The sequence below is a fragment of the Poecilia reticulata genome, linkage group LG13 (genome assembly GCF_000633615.1).
Source record: "Poecilia reticulata strain Guanapo linkage group LG13, Guppy_female_1.0+MT, whole genome shotgun sequence".
Classification (NCBI taxonomy): domain Eukaryota; kingdom Metazoa; phylum Chordata; class Actinopteri; order Cyprinodontiformes; family Poeciliidae; genus Poecilia; species Poecilia reticulata.
Genome location: NC_024343.1, coordinates 1,348,729 through 1,372,213, shown reverse-complemented (window position 1 = coordinate 1,372,213; position 23,485 = coordinate 1,348,729). Strand labels below are relative to the sequence as shown.

Genomic DNA, 23,485 nt, shown 5'->3' with positions numbered 1-23,485 from the left:
TTTTTCATATGACAGTTTAATATTTTGTGATACACTTATCAGGTCAGATGTGATGATGCCAAAAAAAAAAGATAATCAGATAGAAACTATGAGTAACAAAAGAGATGAGGTGGAACAAACATTTCCAGGCAGAATAAAAGATTGTTGTGGTTTGGTGATATTTTTGTTACTGCAGCAACTCAGTACTCTAGACGTCTTTAACACTCTAATTTCCACCTCCTTCCACATCTAATAAACTTGTTTTTTGTTGCACCAAAGCACATTTCTTCTAATTTTAGTCACTGAATCAATTACATGAACATTTTTCCATTTTGTGAACAACGACAACGGGAAAAAATAGATTAATTTTTAACAATAAAAAAAGCCTCGGCAGCCCAGCCTGCACAACCCTGTCACAGGGTCATGTTCGGATGTGGTTAATGAGGTGTGTCCCTCTGGTTCTGCAGCAACGACAGCCTCGTGGTTTGGGTTTTTCAGAACAGGGTTGGTGTGCAGAATTCAAACGCAGCTCCTTTAACAAGTTTCATTGTGAACACAAACGCTAAAAACATTGTTCCTTCCATTTCTAAAGGATTCTTTTGAATTTTTCACATAACCTGACGATATTCAATGTGTTTATAACACAATCAAGTAACTGTTACCTCCAGCTGTTATAAAAATGCTGCATATGTCAAATATGAATTGAAAGACATCTTGACTTCCTATTTTGATGCCTGGAAATTGGTCATCTGTCTCTTTGAGAAGCTCCTACTCTTTCCAACACTTCATCATCACAACAAAGCATTCTTAGGGGCATTGGACTGAGTAGTAGCTCGTCTGATGAGCTCACCAAGCTCTCAGTTCCAACAGGTGTTTGCTAATTGCTGCTACAGCTTGTCTGGTGGAGCTGATTGGAGAAGTTGTGGAGTAGGACTCCTCTGTGAGCTGGAAGCTCGGCTGTAGGAGGAGCTTTGTGGGAATAGGCGGAGCTTTGTGAAAGCAGGCTTTTAGGTACCTCCTTATGGTTGCCATGAGAAATTCAAGAATTCCTCATGAATGAATCAAAGTAACACTCCACATATGTTTTTGACATATTAACCTCAAAAAAGTCAATTTCACATAATACCTCTCCTTTAAGATCAACACAAAGCTGTGGGTAAATGTGACTTGTGTGGAAAAGGTGTTTTTTTCCATCTACTTGAACTGGTCAAAGAGCGCATTCATCAGAAAAGAAGCCAAGAAGTCAAGAGGCCCACTGTAACTGTAAAGGTGCTGTTGAATTCCTCAGCTCACTTCTGTCATCAGGACTCAACAAATCTAATCTTTATAGAAAAGTAGCGATAAGAAAACCATAAATCACTCTGTTTGCGGTTCATCACAGAGCATGAAGTAAACATGTGGAAGAAGGTGTTCTAGTAAGATTAGACTAAAACAGCATGAGCATGCAAAATGCTAGGGTTGATGGAAAATTGACACCTTGAACAAATGAGAGTTGATGAAATTATGGTTGGACGGGAGCAGAAGTTTCACTTCAGTATATAACTTTGTCTTGTTATAAAACTAAGAGGTGCCTTTTGCAAGGCACCGTGTATTGATTTCCCTCAACCATAAAACCCATTGATTCTTCCAGAGCGCATCAGTAAGTGTGTCTGTCCTCTGCCTGGCGTTGTGAAGGTTTCCTCAGCACAGACTGCTGGCTGCTCCGTAGGACGACTGGTGCCAGGACCAGTCTGCAGGCCCAGGCGTGACCAGCGGGTTACCAAACAACCTGCAGCAGATGAACCAGAACCATCTGCTGCCTATTTCACTACCAATCTCACTTGATGGTACGCCAGTCGCCTCCCTCTTTCGTCCCTGGAATAAAATTCTGCACAAAAAAAAGAAACAAGCTGACCGCACCAGCCACGATTTTTTTTCTTCTTTTCTTCCTCTCCTGATTTTTGCGTCAAAACGCTGAGATACGTTTGCCTGAAATGCATCTGAAGAAGAATCATTTATCATGAGCGCTCTGTCTCCCTCTCACTCCATCAAATGCTTACCGTATTTGATGGAGTGAGACCAGAAATGCGTCTTCGCTCCACTTGAGTGTGTTTAAGTAATTTCCATCAACTAAATAACCATTAAGCACTCAGCGGTCTGGCCTCAACTGTTGAAACACATAAATGGCCCATGAACTGAACATTAGACTCCTCTTCCTCTGAACTTCCGGATCACTGTTTGAGTAATTTCCACCACCTTAATGACCATTAGGCACTCAGTGACCAGTCCATTTTAAAACCTCCTCCGCCCGAGGAATCCCTTGGGGGCATTAAAAACAAAAAAGAAGAGGAAATTGGTGGAAGAAGTTTCAATGTTTCTGTCTTTGCAAACCATTTCATTGTGCAAACGTTTCTATACCATCTCTGCATCAGTGTCAGTTTGCATAATAAGCTGCGGGTACTTCCTGTCAGTTGTAAGAAAGTATACCAGCTTTTCAAAATGAGTCACCTTATGCTGCAGACAGATAAAAACTTCCTCATAGAGCACAGTGATTCATAAAGAATCACAGCACATTTCTCTGAATACCTCAGTCTCCAATAGCAACATGGCTTTAAAAGGTTAGACTACAAGTCATAAATATTTATACGAACATCCAGGCATCTATATCATTTTATAGATGGTAAATGCACCGCTGACCATTATGTGGCCCTAAAAAATGAGACGAGGACATTGACTGAGTCCTGAGTGTTCTTTGTTTATTATGTCTGAACTGCTGCAGGAGGATGCACCGTGCACTGAAAGGTGTTGATTGTTTTCTCTTTTTTTTGTACTAGCTGGTTCTGTGGTCTCTGCACAGGGTTGTACCTGCCTCCACAGAAAGCGCAATCAGCCGAGCGATCTGGCAAACTGTCAAAAGCGTCCGTCACAAACAAGAGGTTACTGACGAGCGGATGGGAGCAGTGCTGCAGGAGACTGAGACAGAGTCTAAATCATAAGTTTGATGCTCTTACTGTAGATGTTTAGTTTTTGGATCTGAAGACGTGTTGTGTTCTTTGCACAGGTGTCACTCAGACACAAAGACACGTTTTAAAAGTGGACAATGGGCTGTGAGAAGCACACCGACTTGGAGAATTTTGAACATCTTGGGTTAGGAGCTCTTGTTTAAGCAATTGCAATGTAAGAACTGTGAGCTGGGCCTTTGTGCTCAGCAGATCTATTTTTTTTAACTTGAAGCTTTTGATTGGATGTTATTTTTGTCCAATCTATTTTTATTGAATGAATCAGGAATATTAACTGTAACTAAGGAAAATTAGACCTGTGGTGCTTTAGATTCTATTCTAGGTTGCCTGGTTGAGTTGTTGGGACACTGTTTGGAGTAATTTTAGGTTGGCCACATCTGGGAAGGTTCACTATATTCTAGGTTTCTTTAATTTATAGTTCACTGAAGTCCTAAAGCCTAAACATACTTTTGAGGTTTATCGATACCAATGACATAGAGTCTCACCTTTTTTGAATTTACTTAAATCATTTTCCTAATGTGTATTCTTTTAATCTTTTAGTCTCCTTCGTGTTGTCAGACAGGTTTTGTCTCTGAGTTCTTGATTCTTGAGTAGTGAAATTTAATGAAACTTTTCAAAATATGTTCTAATCATGTAAGATGTAAGGCCTGGACTTCAATATATTAGTATTAATTAATTGGATTTTAATGCATTTTTTTAACCCTTGGATTTGCGTTTCCAGTAGGCCCTTTTATCTGACGCACAACCAACATTCAAAAACAGCGATGAATGACAAAGCCGCTTCTCTTGGCCCAACCGGAAACACTTGGGTATAACAGCACTTTGCATTAATCTGATGGTTGAATAACCAAAGTCACAGATTAAAAACAATAAAATATCTCTGTTGTTGAGTTTATATGTCTATATCTATCTCAAACATTTGAGTCTGTCGTGATCACGGTGTCGACCAATACTCGTGTGTTCCCAGCAACTTATCTCACATCAAAATTTGCACACAAAGTCCATTGAAAGTTGCCTATTTTTACTCACCTGCAGCTGGAAACCTGAATCAATCTGCTGGAAAAGGTTGGGCTGTATTTTGTTCACACTCTGCAGAAGAAGGCACACGGTTTGCGCTTATTTTTGGATTTCTGCTCCTTTTGTTTGGTGCACGAATGCCAGCAGAGTCACAGGCCAGCCCTGGTATGTGACTCGGATTGAGGGTGTCAAATCAATCAGGCTGAGAGTCAGAGTGGTATCTCTTCAGCTTTTGGAGTGTGTGTGTGTGTGTGTGGGGGGGGGTGCGTGTGTGTGTGTAGGAGAATTAGACTTTTTAAGCGATAGCTCTGCTCTAAATGAGCAACAGCTGGCAGAGACGGTGCCGACGATCAGAGATTTTACTCCTCCGCTGAGAGATAAGGTTACAGATGCTAACAAGGTTAAAGAGCAGGGCCCTTACAGGAACGAGTACACAAGTTATTACTGGCTGATCGCTGACCAGTTTTTTTGGGGGGATTTTCCAGAAATTTCCAGATGTGCATCTACAGAGAAAAATGATAAAAGAGAGAGAAAGCATTGCAAAAGCAGAGCCTGTTACACATCTGTGAAAACTGTAAATACCTTGTCAGGGAAATGTTAACATTTCATTGTCATGTAAAACGAATCAGCTCAAAGTCTGCAAGTGATACACCCGAAGAAGATTGAAAATTTCCAGACGCTCCAAAGTTTCCAGCCTCCACCTACCCACTGGGACTGGCCACATCAGGTAATTTGATTAGCAGGAAGTATTAAGTGTGTGTTCAGGTTCGCGGATGCAAAGAGACAGACATTCGTGTCAAGAACTTAGCGATGCATGTGATTTTTTTTGTTTTTACTGTGAGTTTTACCTTTCAGAGGTTCAATCCTGAACAGTCAGTGAATAAATTGCAGCAAAAGGAACACAAAGTAATAACAGAGTTATTGCTGCATGCAAAATCGCTTATTGCCCGTTAGATTCAGAATGCCTTCAAAATGTATTTATACTCCTTCTACTTTTCCCAGTTGTCAAATCCTAACCCCGGACTTCAAAGTATTTATGTGCCACATAATTACAAACTAAACAAGGATGATTCTTTTTTTTGTGTGTTTATTACCAATAAAGATGTAAAACTGTTGTTTGTATTTGTCTTCATCTTGTCTGAGTCAATATTTAATAGGTCTATGTTTCACCGCAGTCGTGTTTGTAAGTCCCTTGAGGACTGGCACATCTGGAGACTGAAATCTGATTACTTGTTTTTGCTAAATAACCTAATACTCGGTCACAATGGATGGAGTCTGGACTTTGACTGGTCCATTCTGACATATGAACAACATGCTTTGATCGGTTTGATCCTTTCGAGTTTAGTTCTGTCTGTTCTTCTTAGATTGAATTTAGCTCCATCCATCTCACTATCAGCTTTGAACAACTTCTGTCTCCCTGTTAAAAAAAACATCCCCACAGCATGATGCAGCCACCACCAAGTTTCCAACCAGGAGAATGGTCAGCATGAACAAAACTTTGGCTTTGGTTTTATTTAACCAGAGCCTTTCAACACATCTGCTGTTGTGTCTTGTACATGCTTTTTTTTTATTATTTAAAAAAAAATTTCTTCTTGAGATAGATTTCTGCATCTTCTCCAGAGTTATCTGGGGTCTCTTGGCTGCTTCTCTGATTAATGCTTGATTTACTGTGACTTTGCATTTTTGTCACAGTCTTTTGATTTGCAGACGACTGAATAAACAGCTAAATTGTTTTCTAAACCGTGCCTAAACAGTCTCCCTCCGCAACTTTATAACTGTTTTTGTCTGGTGTATCTTTGGGACTTCATGTTGTTTGTTCAATAAGGTTCACTGAAAACAAACGGATAAAATCTGAACGAAACAACCATCTAACCATTTTGAAGTTGTATTCATGAGGCTTTAAGTTTTAGGTACAATAAAAAGGCTCATGTGAAGGCTTGCATGTTGGTGTCTCTTTTTGAAAGACAATACAATCATATGGAAGTTACAAGTTGAATTTGATGCTCATTTGAAGCTGAGTTTAAAATGTTGTGACGTCCTGAATCTTCAGACACACATAAAGACGGTTACAAAGTCTGCCTTCTATCACCAGAAGAACATTTCTAGGATTGAAGGACTAACGCCGCAGTAAGATCTAAAGACACTCAGCCATGTTTATCATGCATTGATTGGTTGCTGCTCTTGTTCTGACTAAAACCAGGAAGATAGAGCACGTCACACCAGTTCTAAAGTCCTTCCACTGGCTCCCTGTAGCTCAGATAATATACTTTAAAATACTGTTGTTAGTTCATAAATCACTAAATAACTTGGCACCACAATACATTAAAGACCCATTGTCATTGTATCAACCTTCCAGACCTCTCAGGTCATCTGGTTATGGTTCTGCTCTGCATCACCAGAACCAGAACCAAACATGGAGAAGCAGCATTCAGCTTCTATGCACCAACAGATCTGGAACAAACTTCCAGAAAACTGCAAAACTGCTGAAACACTGAGTTCCTTTAAATCAAGGCTAAAGACCCACTTGTTTGAAGTTGGCTTTGATTCGTAGTAACTGGAACATTGATCAATATATTTGTGTATTTGCTTGCATTTGGCAAAATGTAAAAGGTATTGCTCGTCTCACAATTGGTTACTGTATTGTGTTTTTATGATGTAAAGCACTTTGAACTACCTTGCTGCAGAAATGCACTACACTAATAAACTCGACTTAATGCCATGCCCTCTGAAGTCATGGAAACTCATCTCATTGCGAACGTGTGTGCGCTGCAAGTATGTAAGTTGTAGTATTTCCTTTTTTGTAAAACCCAGTTTCACATGCTGCAAGTTCTCTCGCTATGCCTGCTGGTTTCAGAAGAGATCATTCAACAAACCGTTACAAACCGCACAAGAAAAAAAATGATGGCAGCATTTTTTATATATACATATTGGGTCATCACATTCACCGTGGCGGTTTGAATGACTCAACACTAAAGCTGAAAAGATGGCACACGGTCTAAAACCTTGCACTGCACAATGCGTAGCTGCCTCACTCATCCATATTGCATGCTCTCCATAAAACGGCGACAACTCAAGAAAATAATTTGTCTGAAAGAGAAGCGGCATCCAGAGTGAATTAAGGAAACATTATGTCATAAAACAATGACCCGGAGTGAGTGATTTCCCTCCAGTGCTCGGGCAGAAGCAGAAGCAGTCAGACTGGCCGTCTCTGATGTTACCCCACAGGGACGGGATGGTATGAATGATACATGGCTTTACCCCCTTCCCTTCCCAGCAGACGCATCCTGCAAGTAGACGTGCTAAAAAAAAAAGAAAAAAAGAACACACACTGGGCTTCTGAAACATAAGAAATGAGACATGCAAAGTTTTGCTGAAGCATTGTTTAAGAAAGGAAAATAACAAAAAAAAGGAGAAGTTGCTCTACACACAGCTGTTTGTGTGTATATATCTGTGCACACACACAGTATGTGGTTGGGTAAATGAACCACGCACACGCTTCGGTATCAGCTGTAAAGGGTGTGCACCTATAACCATGAACCACAGAAACACACTTTAAATACCCCTGTGCCTCCTACACAGTTGGTGCATCTAACTCTGGGTTGTTAAATGACACCATCATGGGATGCTCATTGCTGTTGATTCTGGCTCTCGTCCAAAATGTTGCACATTCCTTGGAAATTCAGGGTAAGTCTGCAGGGTTACAGCCCATCTGTGGCTGTCGGCTGTTTATGGGTTTATTTTACTGGACCTTCAGGTCTTATTTAACCGGTGGGATTTATATTCTAGGGCTGCTTTGGCTTTTCCAAAATGATCAGTTAAATTATAAATGCATGCAGCCCATAAAAATCAAATGATTAACTGTGCATGGAACTATTTCTGCCATATTTTCCTGATGGCATGCCTGCATTGTCACTCTGCCAGTGAGGAGGGGGGGAGTTTATTGTTATTGATCAGCTGTTTCACCTAAAAACCTCAGTAATTTCTTTACAGCCTATTAAAACTAATATACGAGGGGTGTTAAGGTGCGTTTTTCTCGGCGTAAGGGGAAAACCCTCTACGACCCGAGACCCTGGGCATTTTTTTTTTTGCTTCTGCAAAGTCACAAAGTTTCTGAGATGAAAGTTTTAATCGTGAGGAAGAGCTCTGTATGACTACGCTGAAAGACTTTATTTGTTTACCACATCCCCAGCCTGCAGGACGAAGACTTGCTGTGAATTGTCGCTGTTGAATTTGTGAGAAAAAGAAAGAACCCCCCGGGCTTTAAGAAATATGATGCACTAAATGAACGCATGTTTTTTTTTTCTCTTTTTCTCAGTTATTACCTTGTTTGTGTCCTCAAGGCGCAGCTTTTCCATTCTTGGCTGACATTTATTTTGGCAATAACCTGCAAGGGCAAATGGACCCAGAAGGCGTTACTGAAGTGATGGAGCGTATTTATTTATTTTTCCCCGTCTCAAAGGCTTTGGAAGCCCTCCACATTGTTTCCATTTGCTGTGATATACAGTGAGCCCAGCTGCATTTTAGTTGCAAAAGAGCTGGATGCGTTCTTTGGGTTTGCCATGACACTGTGCAGCATCAAGCTGTCATCATTGTCCTCATCGTGAATATAAACCCAGAGAAGAAGCCCTTGGCTTCCGCTGATGGGTCAAATAAATGGTGTCCTTAAGCGCACCTTTGATGAAGTCGGCAGAGGAAGTGGAGAAATGAACTGAGTTAGCTATGCAGGAAACACTCGAAGTGTCTTTTAAGGGGTCTTTGAAACGTCCCCTAAATTGTGGCCGATTTGTGCAGGAAAAACCATGTTGTCCGTTGTCTGGATACAGACCCATCATAACTTCTAAATTGTTTTCATTAACTTAATGGACTCCTCGGTTACATATGCACCGCAAAGTCCAGGCGGCATTCATCAAACGCGGAGCGCAACAAAGTCAATTTCTTGTCTGCAGCCTCTTCGAGTGTTGACAGATTCAAGTTGAACTTCTACAGACTCTCAGCCAGCTGGAGAAAGAACTGCCATCCAACTTAGAGCAGATATTTATAGTACTTTGATCATCTTCACACGCTGGATGCATTTCTGTTGGGCTATTGATACGACACTCATCACTGATCTGCAGGAGAAGAAGGAAACATGTTGGGTTTTTTTTCCACTGACAGGTTTTGGTGTTTGTAAGCAGAACAACTTTTATTTCTTTATTTAATTTTCCAGTCACACGGACAGAGGATTTTAAAAGTCCACATTAAACCTTTGGTATAGCATGAAGACCTTTTTAGACCTTTGGATGGAGGATTTATGGTCATGATATATCCACATATCAAAAAGAAACAATGAAATTGAATTATATTTACTTTATCCAAAGAATATGGGTGAAGCTGACTTTTCCTTCATGTAGCTGAAGAATCTTTTTGGTTGAGGAGCAGCCTATGAGATCAGTTTGACTCTCAAATCAGTCATTAGGTTTGGTCACTGCTTTTCAGTCTCCATGGTAACCACCTGTTGCACTGGCTGATGGATGATGGTAGTTTCAACAGCATTCACCACCGCTTCAGCATGTATTGTATTCTGTGAGGACTGTCTGCAGAGTGTACCAGTTGCCTACATTTCTTGTGACAAATTCCTACATTTTCCACAATCCAATTTTGATGAGCTGGTTGGGCGCCTAACTCCATTTCTTCTCCACCAGGGCAGCGGCTGCACACCTGTTAGTGCAGCACAACGTGACAGTCTAGCTAGCTGATGCGCATCCTTGCAACTGATTGTGCCATCTTTCGACCTTATCAGCTAGGTGTCGCCTACAAAATAGTTTGATGTGAACACTGTTTAGTGTGCCGGGTGACACAGAATAGGTACATGTGGCTGTAAAAATGTACCTTTGCATGTAGGTGTGCTTTGGGTCCGTGCAAGGAACCTCAGTGTAGTGAAACACGACCACATGGCATGACTATTCCACTGCAGGATCACAAAACGTACAATCTAGCTTGAAGTGTAGCTTGTTGCAGTTTACAATTTTGCCACCAGATGTCACTTTTTTTGCCAAACTTTAAAAAAAAAACATCTGAATGTTTTCATTGGGAATTTGAATTTAAATAGTATTTAGCAGTTACCAACATTAAGCTAAGATGATGTATGACGAAAATATTTCTGTGTTAATACCAAAATTGCTACATGTTGCCCTTGTAACAGGGCACGTTTCTATTGACATGCAATTTGGAACATTTTAATCATGAAAAACCAACAAAAGACCTCTTTGATATGAGCAGTTTGACTCATATATCACAGTTTCATTGCTGAGAATCAAACCGACATCTGAAAGGTCTTACATGGGGCAAAGTGAACATCAGTTCATCAGAACAACAGTTCTGCTTTTCTAGGTGGATTCATGTAAACTTCTGACCTCTCCTTATGAATGATCATGTTGTTGCGATGTGTCCCAGGTTCAGGCGAAGAACCGGCTACTGTGATTGCTCACAATGTCACTGGAGTCCTGGGGGAGGACATCTACCTGAAATGTGAATATCTGGGTGCGGGTAAGATCCAGAAGGCCGAGTGGAAACGCAAGCTTAACTCTCTGAGTAAATTCAAGCGGCTGGCCGGATTTTCTCGACCAAATGAGAAGCCGTTTACCCGAGATGACTTCTCAGAACCTGCCTCTCTCAAGAACCTCACAGTCAGGATGAGGGTCTCCAGCGTGGAAGCAGAAGGAGAGTACATTTGTGATTTTGAGGAAGAGGAGGAGAATTCATTTTCCATCATCTATGTAACTGTGCTTGGTAAGTGGAAGAAAATTCCTAATGAAACAAACTTTAACAAGCATCTTCTAAAGCTGCAGTATGTAACTTTTATAAAATACGTTTTTACATGTTTCTTAAAATTTGTATTATTATGTCCTGACAGTAGAATATAAGACAGATAATCTGTGAAGAAAAAAAAAATCAAGCTTCTCTGCCTTCTCTCTGTGGTTCTGCTGTCACATGAACAAACACACTGCTCTGTCAGAAACAGCCAATAAGAGTCAGGAGGAATGTCTTAGCATTGTTAACTTTGTTCTGTTGTGTCGCTAGTCAGCGTGTGCACGTCTGCCTGTACGGGCTCAAAATTTCACGTGCAAATTTCGCCATTCGCTTGACTGGTCGAGAGACTGATTGTCACCACAAGCTCCATAGGAACCCAGCCCATAGGTTTTAAACTCTGCCATTAGAACATTTAGAAGCATGTACACAAGCTTGATTGACAACGCTAAGACTTCCCTTCTGGCTTTGATTGGTTGCTTTTGACCAGGAGTGGTGCGTTTTTTTGTTTCTTTATAATTTTTTGGAGTCCTAGGGAGCCGATAAGATGTTTCTCTGTCATTAGCACATTTCGCAGCACATACATTAGCTTGACTGTCAGCCCTAAGACCTTCCTCCTAGCTGATTGAATGTTTTTGAGCAGGACTGTGCATTTATTTATTTATTTGTTTATTTTTGTTTTGTTTTTTAATAATTTTTCGACTCCAGTGACTTTTATTTGAAAAGGTAATTTGAAAGTAAGTGACAGAGAAAAGAGGGGAAAGACACGAAGCATGGGAAGGATAGCTGCTTCAAGGTCTGTAGCCTGTATACCGAGCGCGCGCCCGGTATACAGCTTCACGTGATAAATTCGGAAGCGGTGGGGCTGGTAGCAGGTGGAGAAGCTTCATCTTTCTCTCTTTCAGATGATCTGTTCTATACTATACTGCTATGACTGGACATCAGTTTTAACTAATATGTAAAAAAAAAAAGTGTAAAAGTTACATGCTGTAGCTTTAAAGCTAAATCTGCTCTAAATATCCGCAGCTAAACCTGAGGTACAGATAGAAGTGAGCTCGGAGACCATAAATGACACTCACTACCAGTCGGTGTCGTGCTCTGCTGCTGGCGGCAGGCCAACGCCCCGCATCAGCTGGCTGGTCGGTGGCGGTCCTCCTTCAGACTTCCCCTTCACCGTGAACGAGAGGGAAGCGGCTCACTTGAACGGCACCTCCACGCTGCGCAGCATCCTCCGCTTCCCCACCCATCTCCAGGACGAGCAGAGTGTGACCTGTGTGGTCAAACACGAGACCCTCCCAAACCCCGAACGCAGCACGGTGAGGGTGGAAACATACGGTAAGCCGCGCGCCTTGTCAGCGACATTTGCGTCTTCGCAGCTCGGTTGCCGCGAGGCGTTGCATCACAAGTTTGCAATCAAGCATCATGACTCAGCAGCTTACAACACTTTAACTTTCTCCTGCTGTTCCCTTTCACTCTGCTCCGCATACACACTGACAGACCATAAATCACGCAGCGCACTGCGGCGCATTCATGTGGGATTGCAGTATTTCACTGAATTTGAGCAAAGGGAACAGGATAAAAAGCAGAAAAGGGGTTTTAAAAACTATGATATAGTGCAGAGCTTTGGTGACCGATGTAAAGCCCAGCGTGGGGAGGTGCCTGCAAATCAGAAGCGTTCAAGAACACCTGTTGAGCGATGTGGAAATATGTTTTGCTTATTTATTACAATAGCTGGAATCAATTTGATCTATTAGATCCAGTAAATATGTTTACAGTCATGGTGTGTGGGGGTCTGAGGTAATGGGTAACGAATGGGTCAGGATTTTACTCCACAATCCTCTCAAGGTTGCTGCTATCCCAGTGCACCTTTTCCTAACTCACGTTTTTCCTTCTACTCAACTTTCTGTGAGCATGCCAGTGAACAATCAGCTTCTTTATCAATCATCTTTCTGGTATAGCCTTCTTATGGAGGGTTTTAGAGCAAATCTGGAAACATCAACATTAATGATGTTTGATTTTTTTTTTTGGGGGGGGGGGGTGAAAATAATTTTTAATGATGTGAGAAAAATAGTTCTAAAATTAGAAGTGGTACTTTTAGTGTTAATCTGCTGGGGAAATTTAGTGCAATTATTGCATGAAAAAAACTAAACATTAAGTCATAAATGAAATGGTGAAGGTGCAACAAAATAAAAAGCTACGTCAGGGAGTCTACTTCAGGGAGCCCATCATTATGTTCATGTTTATGTTTATTGTGAGGGCCTGCTTGAAAGGTGCAATATGTGGCATTAGGCGACCAGTGATTTTCACCAAAGCAGCCCTCACCGAAATAGGAAGTAAGACCTTCTTGCAGCCATTACAAAGAGATCAGAGGAAGAAAACATGGAAGTTACGCCTGATTAAAGGCATGCTCTGTTGTGCACAGCTGTAATGCTAACCCTCAAAAATGTCAAATATTTGAGTTCTCAAAGCTGGTGGTAATCTCACAAACAGTTGCGCTTCACGCACACATGCACACACACGCATACACAAGCACACACACGCTCACGCACGCACGCACACACACACACACGCACACACTCACACACACACAAAAGGAAGTTATGTGCATCTGTACCACTGTAATTTTACATCACATTAAAACAATAAACAACTGCCCTGCCCATTTTTCCCTACTACAGCTGAAAACTATGGCTTAACCAACTGCAACCTTGCTGTTCAATATGAAAACACAATGCTGTGTAAAACTATTCATTTCCCTTAAAAGGTTTTACAACTTCTCAAATTGCAACTCAAAATATCTGTGTGCATCTGAATTTGATGTGCAACAACATAAAGTAGGGCATAATTGTGAAGTGGAAGGAGACTATGTGGTTTTATTGTGTTTTTATCATATAAAAGTCTTACTGTGGCAAACATTTGCATTCGGAGTCCAATTTTTGTAGAATCCTTTCTCTGGAGGTACATCTTCAAGTCTTTAGGGTTATTTCTCAAAGTGATGTTTATCTGTATACTGAATTGTTTATCTTTTTCCAAGTAGACAAATATCTTTTCCAAATAGGAGTAAGACCTTAGACTGGGATTTCAACCCAGGACCTTGCTGCAACGCATCAGTTCTACCAATTATTACACCAAGCAAAAAAACAAAACATAACTGTTTTTAACCCTTGTATGTAGAAATGGGGTCCAACCGACCCCACACACGTAATACTTGTATCATTTGCTTTAGTACTCTACGTTTGCCTACGTCCTTGCACGCACAAGGGTTAAATATAGATCCAATAACAAAAGCAGTTTTAGCAATTTTTTTTTTGTTTTGTTTTCATGCAGTACTTATTTTCTCAATGGAACATCACTAAAAGTGCCTGTAATAATTTTTAGAACTATATTTTTCATAATTAAGAAATTAAGTGTTATTACCCACATTATAAAATAAAAAAAATCCCATGAAAATTTTTTTTTCTTTATTTTAAGTCCCAAAATGGAAATAAAATGGCAGTTTTTACAAATGACAACAAAGCTCCTATTATAGACATTTGTCTAAACAACAATTTGTCTTTTTTTCTTTTTTTTTAATACTCATGTAACATTCACAACCCTCAACAAGTTTTGACCGGAAGCGAAAATGGCTCTTTGGATTGTAAAGGTTGCGGACCCCTGATCTAAACCGTTTCATTGTAGTTCTGGCTGTATGTTTAGTGTCATTGTCATTAATTTTCCATGGCAACCATTCCGCTGTGCAAAAGCCTGGTGGGACCAAGCTCCGCCTTCAATGACGAAGCTCCTCCTATTAGTTTCTTAGCTTCCGCCTCACAAGCAGCACTCTCCTGCAATTCCCCCACTCAGCTCCTTCAGACTAGCGAACAACAATTAGCAAACACCTGGTGGAACTGCACATTAACTGAGCTCATAATAGGATCTACTTCTCAGTGCAACGCTGTGAAAATGTTTTTAAAGGGTTAATAGAGGAGCCATGTTGTGATGACTTCCTGAAGGCAGAGTTTCAGAAAGAGCAGGAGTTTTTAAAGAGACAAAGACCCAATTTAAAGGATGTAAATTAGGAAGTCATGTTTCTTTAGAATCATATTTGATACAGTCAGCATTTTTCTAACAACTGAAGGTACGATGTGCCTTCAAATCAAGTACTACTGCCCCTCTAGCAGAGGGGATTTCACCATGTTTAGCCCCACCCATGTTCCCATGTGATGGTGTGTTCAGGGTGATATACAGTGTTTGTTTTCCTCGGCACATTGGGTTTTGCATAGAGGCTTTTCAGTCCACGCTTTAAACCATGCAGAACGTCCAAATTGCAGCAGCGACTGTTTATGTGGCGCGCCGTACGGTATGCGCTGGCTTGGCCATGCAGCTCATTTGTCTACCATAAATTTACACTTGTGCTGAGGTCATTTTCTGACTGCTGTGGTTAAATCACACGTAGCTTGGTGGAGGTGTTAACAGATGGAACGTTTTTCGATCTGAAGTGAGTTTACTCCCAAACACCTGAGCTATTATGAAGTGTTTTCTCACCTTTGCTGCTCATTAGGGATGTTGGTGTGTTGCGTGAAGCGACTTTTAATACATTTGATGACAGACTCCAGCCCTGTTGATTTCCTGGTATTAAAACCTGTGGTTCTGCTTGGCTTTGGTTGGACAGCAGCTGCTTCAGACATCTGCGCTCAGCTGCAGCTTTAAGACAGCAGATGGGACAGGTGATAAGCCCATAAGTCTGTGCTCTAAAACACAAACAGGACCCCCTCTGCCCCACTCCATTTTCGGCCCATGTTTGCTTAACTCGCTGCTCATCCGGCCTCCCAACTTCATATTCAACAAAAAACACCACAGTGCCTTTTTGACTTTTTAATTTGCTGGAGAAAACATTAATAGCTGGAGAAAAAATAACTCATCAGTCCTTTCTTTTTTTCCTTTGTCCTCTCTTTCTTCTCAGTGAGGCCAAACGTGACGATTAAAGCAGAGATGGTACAAGAAGGAGGAAACGATTTCTGGGTGGTCTCTTGTGTTTCTTCCGGAGGGAGACCCGACGCTGACATTTCCCTGGCTTTGGACGGGAACGAAGAGGTGCGAAGAGAGAACAGCAAGAATTCAGAGGGGAGAAGTGTCTCCGTCAGGCTCCCTGTGGCGGAGCACGAGGGCCGCAACGTCACCTGTGTGTTTAAACACCCAAAGTTCTCACACCCTGAGGCGAGAGGCATCACCCTGCCCACTTTGTGTAAGTATTGAGTCTCAGAATCAGAAAAGCCTTGTTTCTAATGTGGTGAAGCAGAAATGAAAAACGTTTTTGTTTCATCTGCAGACTTGTCTGGAGTTCAGCTTCGCTCAGATTTGAGAAGCAGCAGCGGTGATGACTTGAAAGCGGCTGAATATTTAGAGCTTCACGAGGGAGACGGCGACGTTGTTATCAGCCTGGAGGTCACAGGGAATGTGCCACGCTACAGCGTTATCTGTAAAAAGTAAGAGGTATTTGGTGATACGGAGGTGCTTCATAAATTTCATGATACAACGTAAGCTTCAGGTTAAACTGTGGCAATATAATGATCTGACCTCTTGTTAATTAGGCGCAAGCAAACAGAGGTCAGTGTATGAGAGTTCGAGGTGTTTTTTTAGCATTTGCCTTTATTTACAATCCCTGAATTTCTGTTGATGCATCATGGAGTATCTTTTTTTTTAAATTCTAAACTCTAGAAAAGTGTTTTTTTCTGTACTTTTTTATATCTGTAACAGCTTTTAATTTCAATGTGGTGATTAAATATTGGATTTCGGGTAAAAGTCACATAACTCATTAATATTTTCCATATATACACATAAGAACTGAAACAACTTAGACATCCTGGAGAGGATGTGGTGAAACATTTGGTGGCATCAAACCACAAGTGACAGACAGTAGGAACCAGATTCTGGTGTTTTTAAAACTAATTTCATTGTTTACTCAATTTCTCACGACATCCTAAAATATAACCAAGGAGAAAAAAAAGAAGAATTTACAACAACTATAGTGCTTAATTAAAGACACACAAAATGAACAGATACAGCAAAGAAAATGCAAACAAAATTAGCATATTTATATGTCACGAACAGTGTGCTCAGCCCAATTTATTTATTTAGTTCCATTCATGTCAGTCCATTTTACAAGGCAAACAAGTTTAATTTAGATCCAGTTATTTATCCATAATCTGATCCAGTTATTTATCCATTATCCCCCCTCCATGACCTTGCAAGGTCATGGAGGGGGGACCTTGCAAGGTCGTGGAGGGGGTGGGGGTTGGTGCCTATCTCCAGTAGAGATTGGGTGAAAGGTGGGCTACTCTATGAACGGCTCACCAGTCCATCACAGGGCAACACAGAAACATACAGGACAAAAATCATGCACACATTCATACTAAAGGGCAATTTAGAGAGACTAATTAACCCAACAATCGTTTATTGGGACTGTGGGAAATGGGAGTACCCAGAGAGAACCTACGCATGCACAGTGAGAACATGCAAACTCCACGCAAAAGTGCTACCCACTGCAAATCCCTTCATATCAATTCAATTCCTTCCAATGCAATCTACTATTCAACAGGATTTATTTGGGATGTAGTGAAAAAGTATCTTGTGTGATGCCAAAACCAAAATTTATTAGGAATATTTCGGAGACCACAGTTTGCATGCTTACCCATATTGGACAATGGACAGAAAAAGCATTTCCTGGTCCAATGAATCTCAGTGTCGGCTACAACGGTCAGATATCAGACATAAACAAGAAAACAAGCACCCACCCTGATTTGGATTTTATCCATCGTACCTTGGGCCACTTACAACCAACTGAGCATTGTTTGTATTTGTTTTGCTGCTGAACATAGCCATCCTTTTGTGGCCAACTTTGGGTGACTACTTTCACAGGACAATGTAACCATGCCGTGAATGGGCTTGCTGTACACCAGCAGCCTCTGAAGTCACCAGATCTGGCCAAGAACAATTGAGGGAGCTCTGAAGACACAATGTGGACCAACCCGGAGCAAGCAAGGTGTACCTAATAGCAGGTAGTGAAAATGGAAGAGAACTGGAAGGCTTTGGCTCAGGAGAATGAAAGCTAAACACAGAAACACATGACCTGGAGTATTCTCAATGGCAAATTGAAAAACAGAGAGTAGCAACAACAGCTCTGCCAATGAACCTGACGTGATCAAACAAAGAAGTCCTGACCCAAGGGTACTTTCTTGGTTAGTGACACCTTGGTTTTATTGTTTTTGTCTTTGTGTATTTGCCCTGCAGAGATGATGGGCCCTTGCCTGAAGACGTGGAGCTAGTTGGTAGAAATCTCACAATTCAAGGTTTGGTGAAGCATGAGCATGCTGGTCTGTATGAATGCAACTGCTTCTACCTCCACCTTAAAACAACGCTGCAGTTTAACCTCACAGTTAGAGCTCAACCTGCACTGCTGGGTGGGTAAAAAAATAAAAAAAGATTAATTTGACTTCAAATGGTTTTCTTCATTATACCTTCATGGTATTGCTCAATAAATTTTGATGTGGAACCTTTCTTGCCACATTCTCTCTTTCAGTTTCTCCCACAATCAGGGTCGATTCACATAGTGGAGGTGGATTCAGGATGATTGAGTGCGCAGCAGCCGATGCCATTCCTGCAGCCAGCGTTTCTTGGATTCTACCAGAGGCTGATTCTAAAGACTTTTGGTCCAATTCCACTTTTTATAATGGGACCCACTCTGTTTTGCTCCTCCCTGCATGCTTGCCTCAGGAGCTCACAGCGTTGTGTGTGATAAATCACCCTGCATTTAAGGAAGCACAGAACAGAAGTGTAACACTCCCACTTTGCGGTATGTTCTACAAATCAGTCAATATATAACTTAGCACATATTTGGCTACGTCGCCACACCATAGATTCTATCAATTACTCAGAGGAAACACCTCATTTCCTGTTTTTAACTTCTATTTTTTTTCCCACGCAGCTCAACCAAACATCACCGTCAGCTTCAGCTCTGAGTGGGAAAGCGGTCAGAAATACTCAAAGATGAACTGCTCTGTTGTCAGTGTTGCCTCTGCTGCAGCTGTTGCCTGGCACACCGGAAACAAAAACGACAACATCAGTTATTCAAGAGAAACTGAATTTCAGGCCGAGGGTCTGGTATCGACCTGGAGCTCTGTGTTTTTCCTGACCTCTCTTTATGCTGGTCAGAATTTTACTTGCACCGTGAAACATGCAAGTTTGGAGAGTCCAGAAGAAAGAACAATACGCATTCCCCTGCAAAGTATGTCAACATTTTCCTCAGATGATTTTCTTCCCTTGACAAATATAGCCCCAAAACTTCTGTTCAACTCCTTCCTGCCACCGCTCTTTTCTTTTTCAGAACCCCCTCGGCTCAGTGTGTCTGTGGTGAGACAGCAAGACTCTCTTCACTGGCTGGCAGTGTGCGACTGCAAAGGGGATTGCGTTGGCTCAAACCTTGCATGGGCCCTTCCTAAAAAAGCCACAGGTGAAACAATCCGGCACACAAGACTCAAAGGACACATAAAGCTGACTTATCAGTTTCCTCTGGTACTTCACGAGGGCCACAACCTGACCTGTGTGTACCAATCCGACAATGGGATCACACAAAGTACAACTATTCGCATCCCGAAATACTGTGAGTGCGACTGAGAGTCATAACATGAATGCACAGGTTTTTCTTAAGATGCTTGATGTTCAGCTCATGTTTCTGCAGATATCTCCTCTGTAAAAGTCCTGAACAGCACAAGCACCCTGCAGAGCCGCCACGTCGATCAGCCTGTTGTGTACAGAGTGTCCGTCTACGGGAATCGACTCAACCAGAAAGTGCTGCTTGGAGTTGAAGGAAACGTGCCGGATTACAGCCTTGATTGTCGAAGGTGGTGTATCCCTTTGCTTCAGTGGATCTTAAACATACTCAGAAGTACCACCTCAGTAAATACTACTACCTAAATCAGAATAGAATAGAATCTTTACTGTCATTGCAACAATTAACCATTGCACAAAAAAAAACAAAAAACATGGGTGCAATTCTCAAGATAAAAATACTTATATTGTRACTATCAATTGATAAAAAATTTACTTAAAAATAAAATAGAAATAAATAGACAAGGTCAAATAGATATCTTGGTAGCCTTCACCATGGTGATGACTGAGGAAAAAGTTAGAGTTGTAAGACACACCGACATACAAAAATACCTCTCTACCTTCACCTAACTATGCATTTACCACTGGAGCATGCAGGCAATCTGGTGCCCCAATAAGCTTGTTGCTATGGATTCTTTTGCTAACTAGCTACATAGCATTTCAACATAATACAATGATACACAAATGTTTACTCTCTCTTGCTGTAGGCTTGATGTCAAAGTAAAAGAACAAAGAACAGATAAAAAAAGGCTGAGTTTTTGTTCCCCATAGGTGACAAAGATAGCTGCTTCTCTGCTAGCTCTTTTGTTAGCCATTGAAAATGATTCAATAAGAGGTGTTTAGCAAATGTTTGAGCCTAAATTTTAGCCTCGTTTGTGTTTTAGGAGTGATGGCTCAATTGTTCAACTGGATGGGGCTGCAATGATCCTTCAGTCTGACCCTTTGGGGCAGAATAAAGGCCTGTACACCTGCTTTGCTTCTTTTTATCATCACACAGCGTCTGTCAGCTTTCAAGTGGAAGTCCTAAGAGAGAGCGAACAGTTCAGTAAGTGTTGGTGCTCCCTAACACATTTAGTCAAGAACCCCTGATGCTATCTGGATGCTGGCATGTGTTAAGTGTTTTGAGGCCTTGTTGAGATGTCTGATAGCCATGGTTCTGTGTTGCAGTGCTGGTAGTCCTGATCTGCATCTCTTCAGCCTCGGCGATCCTTATCATCATCACCGCCATCCTCTGTGTATGCTGGTGAGTCCCGCAGGCGTCGGCTCGGCAGGTGACGCGCAAATGAGGGCAGTGCTGCCAATGCAGTACATTCAGTACAATGTGAGACAAACAGGATGTGTGGATCGTTAACCCAACTCACCAGCCAACCACTCCAGTTTAGTTATTCACAAACAGGAAAGCTGTGGCTGAAACAGACAGGTGCCTCTGCCACCGCAGTCTCCGCTTGCTCGAGACAGGTAGAAATTGTTCGACGCAGTACAAAAACAGATTTCTTTTCTAGTTTCCTGCTCTGGGTTTTAGGAAGCTTAATCGTTTTACTTCTGGTCCATTACCAGAAGTTAATGCAATTTAAGCTGTTGTATATCAGTCTTAACATTTTTTTTATGCTACTGCTGGGAAAGGTTGGGTCACGACTTTAACAACTTTGGAGRAATATCTCTCATAGAAAGCTGTTTGTGGCTTCTACCTGCAGATGTTTCTATACTTTCCAACAATTAGAAATTTGTGAGACTCTGGTTTATAAAATAAAGCCACATACAAGAGATTTATTACTTGTTTCAATAAGCTTGTGACTTCTATTCCAATATTTGGATTGGAGCTGTCTCATTATCTGTGGGATGATGCCGGCAGGCTAATTTTGTAAGGTCAGTCACCCGGTGAACAAGAAGAAAACATGACTCCCCAAGAGAAAAGTTATTTTGAGTTTACCTCAGGCTTCCTGACCTTCCACACCGACTCAGGAGAACATGACAGCGCAAGTCCTTCTCCAGGTTATGATTAAAGACGAAGGAAGCTGCTTCTCAGAGATCAGTGACTAAGAGTTTGGTCAATTTTCCATCTGCTAAAATTCATGTTGCATGCACTGCCATCAAGTTACGTTTGAAGTAATTCTGATTTTGAGCTCACAATTATACCACACTGCCATCTAGTGGCAAAAMAGCATAAAACAAACTTTTTCTAAGTTGCCTTTTTCTGTTTTTGCAGTAAAAGAAAGAAGATGCCATACAAGGTACATTTAAACATTCTGTCATTTGTTTTTAAYGTTTTCTAAAACTTYTAGCTTATAAATTCTGTTTTTGTTTTTAACCTTTGYAACGAAGGAACGGGAGTCCATCTCAGCCTTGACGAGTCTCATGCACGAGCCCGGTTCACCCGAGGTCAGGAAGCCRCTGGCAGGGATGGACGGCGGTAAGGAGTATGCTCAGCTGACCAGCTTCGCCATAGTCTTTGACGCCAAGAGTACAGTGTGAGGGGAAGTTGGAGCATTTTTACATCTCATTTAGCTTAAACTGTGCATTTAACGTCCAACTGCAGCACCGTGCGTTTTTTGTGAAAATGTAGCGTTTTATATGAAACTGAATATGCACTGAAATTTGTAGCATTAATGGCTTAAAAAGCAATGTTAGCACTTTTTCTTAAGCCTTACTTGAACTTTGCATTCAATTTTATGTATTTTGTATTTCTTTTTTAAGACAATAAAAAWAAAATCATTAACATTTTTTCCTGTAGTTTTTTTATTTTTAATCTATATTCATGCACACTTGTTCACATTATCCCTTGGGGGATTTTTAGGTTGCTAAATTAGGAGAATCACAGAAATACTGATGTGATAACAACATTCTGAAGGCGGAGTGTCGGAAAGAGCGGGAGCTTCTTAAAGAGACAGAGGTCCAATTTCTTTTAAGTTTGTTTAATACATAAAAAAAAGTTAACATGGTTACTTGGATGTGCTATAAAATAGCATTACGTGCCTGGAAAATACATAATACTGCTGCTTTAAGTCTTTATACGAGGCTGGAGCATTGTTTCCCTATCCTGTAGTAGAAAATGTTTCTGCAGGTAAATCCGTCCAATTAACAAATCTTTAGTTTTCTTAAATGACTTGACAGAAAAATATTAAGACCATCTAAAAGAATACATGAAAAACAAATTCTTTCAAAAGTTATTTGTAATAAACTTTTCAAACAAAAAAAAGAACAGAATTTACATGAATAGTCTTACAAAACKTAAAACTGAACCCATCTGAGCGATCATTTCAAAAAATGTCTAATAAGAATWGAATGAAATGGATTTAAATTACCTAATTTAAACAGGTTGAACCAGAAAACAATAATGGCAGATAATCAATCTGTGTTGACAAATTATTATTTTTTTTTTGGAACTAATCTGAAATTTTATGCAATCTTGGTTGAATACAAGCTGTATTTTAGGTAAACATTAAGGAGGTTTGGGTTTCTTCACCATTGCAAAGACCTGATCAAATTAAATAAAAGCAAACTAAATATGAAGAGCTTTGGGTCATTTCCTGTTTCTGTATCAAAACTGCAACCAACTGTCTGCCCACTACCAAGAACAGGAAACCAAGAGGTGCAGTCAAACGACCTGCTGATTYCCATAAGCATTTTACACATCAACTTCTCCATTGTCATCATCTTTTCTTGTAYAGACAAGGCTTTAACTGTAGTCCAAATTTCTTCACGTTTTGGGGAACATTTCCTGTCTTCATAAACTCGAAGGAGAAGAAATGACTGTTTTCTGTATCCTGAAAGAAAAGACAAAACAATTATTTCCACAGCTTCACCTAAACTCGAGATSCTAACATGCTCAAAATCTTGACCTGAATGACTTGCAGGTTATCTAAGCACACTGTGTTTAAACATCTGTTTGTTGCCAATGATAAACCAGTTCACAGAATGTTTTCAGCTCGTGGTTTCCTGCCCACTGCACCACAAACTAGAAATTATAAACAAATGCTGCAGACAGCCACCAGCTCACACTGTGTGCCCTGAGTAAATGATAGTCTTGGCACATAAGTCTGAGCTCATTGATTTTTTTT

The 23,485-nt window shown here is 40.9% G+C and overlaps 1 protein-coding gene across 1 annotated transcript; it reads left to right on the top strand.

Moving 5' to 3' along the window:
- The first annotated feature begins 7,569 nt into the window (after nt 1-7,569).
- On the top strand, nt 7,570-22,134 carry LOC103474126 (uncharacterized). The gene is made up of 14 exons (XM_008424879.2): nt 7,570-7,679; nt 10,428-10,763; nt 11,808-12,116; nt 15,724-16,005; nt 16,090-16,246; nt 18,051-18,220; nt 18,340-18,612; nt 18,745-19,044; nt 19,144-19,419; nt 19,498-19,660; nt 20,312-20,472; nt 20,595-20,670; nt 21,634-21,658; nt 21,750-22,134. The coding sequence occupies exons 1-14, from the start codon at nt 7,613-7,615 to the stop codon at nt 21,897-21,899; spliced, it is 2,745 nt and encodes a 914-aa protein (XP_008423101.1). The 5' UTR covers nt 7,570-7,612; the 3' UTR covers nt 21,900-22,134.
- The last annotated feature ends 1,351 nt before the right edge of the window (nt 22,135-23,485 follow it).